The sequence below is a fragment of the Ascaphus truei genome, chromosome 6 (genome assembly GCF_040206685.1).
Source record: "Ascaphus truei isolate aAscTru1 chromosome 6, aAscTru1.hap1, whole genome shotgun sequence".
Lineage (NCBI taxonomy): Eukaryota > Metazoa > Chordata > Amphibia > Anura > Ascaphidae > Ascaphus > Ascaphus truei.
In genome coordinates, this window is record NC_134488.1 from 95,120,608 (window position 1) to 95,130,350 (window position 9,743).

General features: G+C 43.3%; 1 protein-coding gene across 6 annotated transcripts in view; it reads left to right on the forward strand.

Moving 5' to 3' along the window:
• LOC142497425 (CD209 antigen-like protein 2) overlaps window positions 1–8,484 on the forward strand; it is a 39,961-nt gene extending 31,477 nt beyond the window's left edge. For all 6 annotated transcript variants that reach the window (XM_075605195.1, XM_075605193.1, XM_075605196.1 and 3 more), the window contains 2 exons: window positions 4,595–4,701; window positions 5,988–8,484. In XM_075605195.1, coding sequence (XP_075461310.1) covers window positions 4,595–4,701; window positions 5,988–6,144 — 264 coding nt within the window. In that variant the 3' untranslated portion in view covers window positions 6,145–8,484. The remainder of the gene's footprint in view (window positions 1–4,594; window positions 4,702–5,987) is intronic.
• Window positions 8,485–9,743: the final 1,259 nt, after the last annotated feature.

The following is a 9,743-nucleotide window of genomic DNA, read 5'->3' on the forward strand; positions in this document are numbered from 1 at the left end:
TGAGTGTCTCGAAGGCGGAGATGGCCTCGGATGACCAAGCAGAAGGATCAGCTCCTTTTTTGGTGAGCGCAGTGAGGGGTGCCACAATGGTGGAAAAACTCCGTATAAACTTACGATAGTAATTAGCGAACCCTAAAAAATGTTGTATGGCTTTGAGAGAGTTGGGTCTTGGCCATTCAGTGACTGCTTGAAGTTTACCGGAGTCCATCATAAACCCCTCATCGGAAATGATATACCCCAGGAACGGAGTAGCGGTCTGATGAAAGGTGCACTTCTCCAGTTTGGCATACAAATGGTGTTCACGGAGACGGGAAAGGACGTAGGAGGTGTGGCGTATATGGTCCTGGAGATCTTTGGAAAAAATCAGGATATCATCCAAGTATACAATAACAAAAATATTGAGTACCTTACGAAAGACGTCGTTGATGAAATCCTGGAAAACAGCGGGAGCATTACATAAGCCGAAAGGCATTACCAGATATTCGTAGTGTCCGCTATGCGTGTTGAAGGCCGTCTTCCATTCATCCCCCTTCCTGATGCGCACCAGGTTATAGGCACCACGTAGATCCAACTTGGAAAAAATATTGGCCCCCTGTAATTTATCGAACAGTTCGGTAATAAGGGGAAGGGGGTAACGGTTTTTAATAGTGATGTGGTTTAAACCCCTGTAGTCGATGCAAGGCCTCAACGACCCGCCCTTTTTCTTGACAAAGAAAAACCCAGCCCCTGCTGGGGAATTGGAGTGACGAATAAAGCCTTTCTTGAGATTCTCCTGGATATATTCACCCATAGCGTGAGATTCTGGTAACGACAAGGGGTAGGTCTTGGACTTGGGTAGGGAGTAACCTGGAACTAGATCGATCGGACAATCGTAATTCCTGTGTGGCGGCAAGAGGTCTGACTGTACCTTATTGAAAACGTCCCGGAATTGATGGTAAACGGAAGGTAGAATAACTTCGAGAACAGAGGTATTGGCCAGCAGTTGATGAGTCTCGTCTGACCTCGGCCTCCAGGAAATGGGAGCGAGGAAGTCCAGTCAATGAGAGGATTGTTAAGCTGTAGCCAAGGAAGACCAAGGGTGATGGGTATCCCAGGAGCGTGAATGGCATCGAGAACTAAGATCTCCTTGTGCAGATGTGAGGACAGAAGCAAGGGAGCTGTCTCTAAGGAGATGTGGGCCGGGGTAAGAGGACGTCCATCGATACCGACGAGTGCGATGGGAACCTTCTTTCTCACGAGTGGTATGCGGTTTAACCTGGCGTATTCAAGATCCACGAAGTTTCCTCCAGCTCCTGAGTCAATGAAAGCAGCGGTAAAGTCTTGAACTTATCGCCTGAAAGGGAGACTGGAAATGTAAGTTTCTTAGGGAGTTCACCTTTAGAAAGGGGACGTGGAGACATTAAACCCAGAGAGAGCCCCTCTGAACTCACTGGGTGTTCCCGTTTCCCTAACGCAGTGGACACTCCCGAACCAGATGTTCCATGGATCCGCAGTAGAAACACAATCCCCCGGCGTGGCGGAACTGCCGTATCGGTGTGCGGATGCATTGTACCCCCAATTGCATTGGCTCTGGCAACTCCAGTGCAGGACGAAGAGCTACGGTAGCACTTGGGGGAGCAGGAGTGTTGCTGGGAGTACTGGAGAACGGAACTTGAAAGTTATGGACGAGAGTGCGCTGACGCTCTGAGCGGCGTACCTGGATACGTTGATCCACTCGGACAGCCAAATCAATGAGGACCTCCAATTGATCCGGCCCGGATTGGCGAGAGAGTTCATCCTTGATGGGATCTGCCAGGCCTTGCCAGAACACGGAGATGAAAGCCTGTTGTCCCCAGTTAGTCTCGGCTGCTAGAGTCCGGAATTCCACAGCATACTGCGTCATCATTCGCCGTCCCTGAGTGATCTGAAGGAGAGAAACAGACGCTATCTCCTGACGAGCGGGAGAATCGAATACTTGTTGAAACTCGGCTTTAAATGCCGGGTAATCTTGGGTAAGGTCAGAACGCCGCTCCCAAACCGGGGAAGCCCAAGCCAGGGCGCTGCCAGTGAGGAGGTTATAAATGTAGGCTACCTTCTTGCGATCAGTATTGTAGAGATGGGGGGCCATTTCAAACTGCACCTCACACTGGTTTAGGAAACCCCTACAATCTTGCGGTTCACCTGCATAAGGCTTGGGGGGAGGAATCCTTACATCTGAGCTGCTAACTGCGCTTGCGGAGTGGGGGCTTACATCTGGCGGGGTCGCGGTCGGTACCCTGTCTGAGAGTACTGCGACCTGGCGTGTAAGTGCCACAACTTGATCCGCCATGGCCTGGTTTTGCTGAAGCAGATTGGAGAGAAACTGTTGAAGTTCGGTCTGGTCTGCGTCTTGTGGACTCGACATAATGTTACGCCGGTGCTGCCCGCAGACCAGACCCGTCCCCTAAGCTGAAGGGGGAAGTGGTAATACATGCGCCCGCAGCAAAAGGAGCGTGTCCGGAGTGTGGTATGAAGCGTTGCCAGGCCAGGTGTAGTAAGGTAGACAATACTTGCCGGTACCGGTTGTAGAGATAGAGTGAATGATGCCTTGCCGAAGTCAGGGAGTGGAGAGTGGAGATAGGTCGTAGTCCAAGCCGTGTTCAAGGGGTTACCAGAGGGAGCGTTGTCCAAGGAGTGCCGAGATCGAGAGCCAGAGGGGGTAGTCGTATGAGCTGCGTCAGAACCTGTGAAAACACTGAGAGAATCCAGAAGTACTTCCATACAGAGACTATGTCGAGCAAAGACTGAGAGCAGAGAGGAGCTAGATAAAGCAGGAAGGTCCAATAAGGAACGGAGGCGGGACAGGAAGAGCTACAGGGAGACACTGCAGATTGGTGCAGGCATAACAGGCCAGGTGAGTCTTGTTAGTAACCTGAGTATGCCTGTGCAGTGTGCAGTGGCGGAGCCTGAGGTCCGGGGGACGGGAATAAGAGTGTGCAGACTGAGCGTGCACCGTAACTCGTGTACGCGTGTGAACCGAGCCAGTTGATGGTGCAGGTGTGCGTGCAGGAGGGCGTGGGCGCGCCCGACGCTGAGCAGAGGAATCGCCGAGGGGAGTGATCCCGCGACGGCGGCAGGGGCGAGGAGCCATGGAGGCCGGTAAGGCAGGATTGTTTTGTGTGTGTCCAGGGAGTAGTGCTCTGCGGGGAGGGAGTGCTCTGTGTGGGTAGCGAGGAGAACACCGATTCCTGACACTCCCATCGTACTTTCAGTGTCTCTTCTGCTAACACCTCCTCCTCCTCTATTGATCTCTCTGTGGGGGTACCACAGGGCTCTGTCCTGGGACCTCTTCTCTTTTCTCTGTACACACTCTCTCTAGGTGACCTAATAACATCTTTTGAGTTTAAATATCACCTCTATGCTGACGAAACACAAATATACTTTTCAACACCCGACCTTACACCTGCTGTACAAACCAAAGTTTCTGAATGTCTCTCTGCTATATCATCCTGGATGGCCCTCCGCCTCCTTAAACTCAACATGGCTAAAACAGAGCTCCTCATACTTCCTCCCAAACCTGGCCCTACTACCTCCTTCCACATTACTGTTGGAACTACGACCATTCACCCGACTCCTCTCTCACATTCGCTCCTCACATTCAAAACATTTCTAAAACGTGTCGCTTTTTCCTCCGCAATATAACAAAGATTCGCCCTTTCCTCTGTTGCTCGACTGCTAAAACTCTGACTTCAGGCTCTCATTCTCTCCCGTCTTGATTACTGTAACCTACTGCTATCCGGTCTTCCTGCCTCTCACCTGTCTCCCCTACAATCTATCCTAAATGCTTACTGCCAGAATCACTCTACTCTTTCCTAGATCTGTCTCAGCATCTCCCCTCATGAAATCCCTCTCCTAGCTTCCGATCAAATCCCGCATCTCACACTCCATTCTTCTCATCACTTTTAAAGCTTTACACTCTTCTGCCCCTCCTTACATCTCACCCCTAATTTCTCACTATGCAACATCCCGACTCTTGCGTTCTGCTCATGGATATCTTTTTTCTACCCCCTTTGTATCTAAAGCCCTCTCCCGCCTTAAACCTTTTTCACTGACTGCCCCACACCTCTGCAATGCCCTTCCCCTCAGTACCCGACTAGCACCCTCTCTATCCACCTTTAAGACCCACCTTAAGACACACTTGCTTAAAGAAGCATATGAATAGCACTGTGAATATTCTGAACACATGATACATATGTTACGTTTATGTCTAAAGCACTTATTCCCATGATCTGTTATTTATATTATCTGTTATTTATTTGATTACCACATTACTACTGTGAAGCGCTATGTACATTAATGGCGCTATATAAATAAAGACATACAATACAATACAATACAATACTTGATAACTGTTTCCATTTACTGTGTCTATCAGAATATATTGCCCTTATCCAATATTTGTTTCAATGCCCAATCCTGATACAAGATTTTAAAAGTGTATGCTTTAAAAGTACCAGATTTATAGACTATTTTACCATGTCTTACCAAGCTGTAATGTTCCTCAACTTTCACAAAATAAAGTTTTTAAGCATCTTACTAATACACTTAACTGTAAATGATTTCCATTCTGTTGTAGAGTTTTTTGGAGAGCCAACTCAAAGGTTCAGCCTGGATTGGATTGACAAAGAAAAATGATGATTGGTTTTGGGAAGATGGAAGTATTTTGGGCCCTTATTCGGCAAGGTAAATACATCCTAATTAATAAAAATGCAGAGATTGGTATTATAAATAATACATCACATCTTGCTGCGGTTGTGTTAGCAGAGGTTGTTTTTTTCCCAAACTAGACCAGTGTTTTTCAACAGGGTTCCTAGGAACCATTGGGTTACCCTGGCAGCCATTAAGGGTTCCCAGTATTTTTTATGTCATTTTTAAATTGTACCAAATACAGAAGAATTTACAATGCATCTGATCTCAGACATGCTATTAGAGAGGGTTTAGGTTCCTTACAGTGCATCTGATCTCAGACACGCTATTAGAGAGGGTCTGGGGTTCCTTACAATGCATCTATTTCTGACATGCTATTAGAGAGGGTTGGGGTTACTCAGAATTTCACATAGGATTCCCTAACCAAAAAAAGTTTGGAAACCACTGATCTAGACATATTTTCACAAGTTTTTTAACTAATTGTCCTGTATTTGAAACAGATTGTTTGTGAAAGGCTATTATGCCATACAATATAATGGAGCATTTTTATGGTCGTAAAAATTGACAGGGAAACATAATTTGATACATCCCTTTTTAATAATATTTATGTAAATTAAGTTATCTCCAATCCCCTCCTCTACTACAGATTGAAGAGACTGTATCACATTTTTAACCACCATAGCCTTTTTTGTGGCTGGTTGGCAACTATTATCATCTTTATAATGCTGCAGAATTAGTAACTATGGTTAAACTGATGAGTCCAGAATGACACAACAGCTTTCTTTAAGAACTGATTTAGTACTTCCTTGTCTCATGTTTTGCTGTATACAGTAGTATTATCTAATACAGCAATAAAAAGCTCTAGGAAGTCCACTATTAAAATTGATAAGAAGTAAAAAAGTAACATATTCAGTATGTGCAAAATATTGCCACAACACTCATGTTTTTTTTTTATCTTTGCTGTGTATAGTAGTAATTTGCTGTTACTATTTACAATATATCAACAGCACTGTAAATAATAGAATGGTGAATTAAACCAACACTCTCTCTAATGTATGTTTAACATCTTTCTAAACTTACATTTGAAAATATATGATGTTATGGGGTATGGGTCCCGAAACCTTTGCATTTACCATATTTGTTAGTTTTACTACTGTAAAACAGCATGTTTAGTTTTAAGGAAAGTTCCCCATACACTATATTGTATTGCAGAATTGTAAAATAGACGCTTAAGTACGACATGTTATTGAACAGTACCTCAATGTACAATTTAAGAAAAATGGGTTATTGTTTATCTCAAACTATGTTTAATTCTCTTCAAGCTTTTGGATTCAATCACAACCCGACAACACCGGTGGCAGAGAGAACTGTGCTACTCTCTCTGTGTCATCGCGACACAAAGGCTGGAATGATGATTCGTGTACAAGAGAAAAACGATACATCTGTGAAAAAGAAACTGCAACTGCAATCTTCCACTAGAAATAACTGAGTTAAAAATCCATAGATTTTAGTTTTTATTTTAATTAAAGAGTAAGTTACATAATTAGGAAAAAATCTAGAATAAACTTGAAATAGGTACCTGGACCCGTCACTCTAAAATAAAATTAATATATCTCTGAGGGGTGGAGCCGCGGGTCGGGGGGGGACTCACCGCTCAATCTCCCTCCTGCGTGCGGAGATCCCCTCCAATGGTAGAGACCATCCATACCCCACACCCTCCCACAGCCCCAGTTTCCCCCCCATAAACCCATTCTCCCCAAACTTCCCCACCTTCCCTTCCCCCTCTCTTTCTTTTACTCTATCCCTTTCAAATTATAAAAAGGGGTTACACGAACCAGGCGCTATGTTGTATAAGTAGAGAAAAGATCCTCTAGGCTGAGAGGTAAAGACTTTCTCAAACTCCCACTTCCACGGGACAGGAGATATGTTTTCTTTGTTTGCTCAAGAATCTTTGTATCGGAAAGGTCGCAACATACGCCGATATATATGAAAACTGTATGCATGTAAAACCCTACTAAAAAAACAGTAAAAAAGATTGTAAAAAAAAAAAAAAGAGTAAGATACTACTGTATGTAGGCTGTGATGCATTTTAACAGACCAACATACGAATCGTACAAGATTTTTTGGTGTGTGTGTCAAAATTGCAGAGGTCTCTTCATTAGATGTGATCTCCAAACTGAAGAATTGAGTCTTAATTACAATAGCATATGAAGTTCATTGTAGCAGGAATCATCCTCTGTGAATGAGGTGTTCAGAAGTTTACTGTAGCTGGGGTATTGTCCTCTGGTAGTCTGGTGTATTATTCATCCATGAATGAGCTGTTCAGATGATATGTATCCTAAGGTAGGGGTTTTATCTTTGGGTATCAATGTTAAAAGAGGCGTGAATAGGACTGTAGACAACTCTCCCTATCATAAGTGGTAGGTATTAGAGGCTTCCACAGTGAGTCATGAATTCCCAGTCCTGATTCAAGCCAATAGCAATACCGCTGCCTTAGGATGCTTAGGCCCGTTCTATAGTGCCGGGCACGCGCTACACCGTGCGCGCGGAATTTTAGTTGGCTGACGTCAGTCAACCTTTCTATAATGGCGCCCGCGCCCGTGACAAAGAGAGTAGAACCGGCCGACAGGGGAAAAGAAGAAAAAAAGAAAGAAATTGCGCCGCTACCGCCGCTAAAAAGGTAAGTATATGAGTGTATGTGTGTGTATGTGTGTGTATGTGTGTATGTGTATGTATGTACAACATATTTAAAAAATTATATCAGGATTTATTTATTTATTTATTTTAAAAATACATACACACATATACACATATGCATACACACGTATACATACACATGCATACACACACATACAGTATATATACACATGCATACACACACATATACATACACATGCATACACACACATATACATACACACGCATACACATATACACATACAGTTGCACACAGTATACACACAAAACGTGTGGGGCACGTGCATGCGCCTTCGCGCAGGCACGCGCACGGCCACACACTCTATATAACAGCCCTTATCCTCTCAACACCTAATTCATGACTGAATGCACCAAAGGACAATACCGCAGCTACAGTATGATAATCTTTGGAACATCTAATTCACAGAAGGACCATTCTGTGATAAGCCTCATGTACAGTATTTAAGACTATCATCGCCAGTTTAGAGATCATATGTGATGGAGAGACATCTGCAGTCTTGAGAGCTTATGTACAAGGAAACCAGGATGATTTGTATGTCTACTGTACAACAGCAAGGATTTGAGAACATTCAGGCCAAGCAAAGCGTAAACATTGACAAACTGATATGTCAATGGAGTGGTCAATTAAGAGATATCACAGCCTGTAAAGAATCTTACTCTTTCTGGGGCCAAAATAGCTGCAAAGACCGTATTTCAAGTAAATAAATGCAGTTTACACATATAATATCTAGTCAGGTTTAGTAATCCCTTCAGGACCAGAAAGGGCTGCTTTTCAAGCACCTCTAGCAGCAAAGGAGGAAAATGTAAATACAGATGTGGTTCAAAAGTATGACCATTTGGAAAGGTACTGTTTTTTGGTAATCTATGAAAAACATATATTCATGCACCTGAGATGTCCTTCGTCAGTATTTGACTTTCACCCAACACATGTCCTCTAATTAAAAACACTCTGAATAACACCAATAATGCTCAACTGTATCTGCATACAAATATGTAAGGTATAGATCTCACAGCAGATAAGAATGGTTTAAAAGATTATGTAACGTAATTGCTTGAGGTTAGCAATTAAATGACAAAGCAATAAAAAACACTATGCTTTAATACATGTCTGGATTTTTTAAATCATCTTAATACAGTACTCGTTGTTCCTCTTTAATACAGGTTATACAGTATTTTATGCTATATTTAGAACGTTTTAGAAGAACATCTGAAGAATCTGAAATATAGAGTACATGTGATAGGGAAATACACCCTTTCTAACATGAATACTGCCTCTGTGTGTTGCCAGTTCTGGGTTTGCAGTGTGCAGAACAGAAAATCAGGAGCGCAAATAAATCCAGAATTATGAAAAAAGAAAAAAATACATATAGTGTAATATTTTTTTAAAATAAGTGAAAATGGTGCAAAAATAATAAATGTCTCACTCACATGTACCGACTGTGAGTGGTAAAGGCTCACAGAACACTTTCTGTTCTGTTTCTGCGTAGAGATTAATTGATCTTTCGCGGAGAGAATACTTCTGGATTTACCATTTAAATACACTATACCCTTATGGGCTGAATATAGATATTGATATCAAGGGACCTATCCAGAAAGGTCGATAAGTTAGTTATCAGCAGCTTATCGGCAAAAAAGTCGACTGCTATTCAGTAAGCTCCGATAAATCGGCAATACTAGAATTTTTCTGCAAACATATTTTCCAAAAAAAAAAATGGCAAACGTGCAGTGATAAACACTTTTCAACACTTATTGGCAGTTTCTCAAACTCACTTAATTCTAGTAGCCACAATCAGTTTATCACGGCTGATCGCCACTATAGAATTGAGATTTCCTCTCAACTTGTCCCGCCACAAAAAGTTGGCAAGAAGGTGGTGAGGAGCTGCCAAGAAGTGGCGAGGCGTCACTTAGAAAAAAAAATGCATTTTCCTGCATTGAATTAATGCCGGGATACTCCAGAGCTGATATCCATTAATATCAGTACTGGAGACACCCGGCATGAATCAGATGGATGAAAAATGCATTTACAGGCAACTTCATTACCTTTATTGGCTAACCACTAAGGCAATGAAGTGGTTAACCACCAGTGTCATGCTTATTGTGGGTAGTGGGGGTGGGTGAAGGTATTTGGCCCTTGGTGGGTGTTTAGGCCTTGCGGGAGGGTTGTGGGTGGACTTAGCCCCTTCGTTACCTTAGCGGTTAGCAACTCCCGCTACCCACCCAGTATGCCTAAGGCTGAGTTCAAACTGGGTAATTCATGTTTGCGCGTCCCCTCCTCTGTCTGCTGGGTGATGTATGCTCATACCCAGCAGACAGCATGAATGATTTGGAGGCGGGGATACTCAGCCATTGAATTTTAGTAC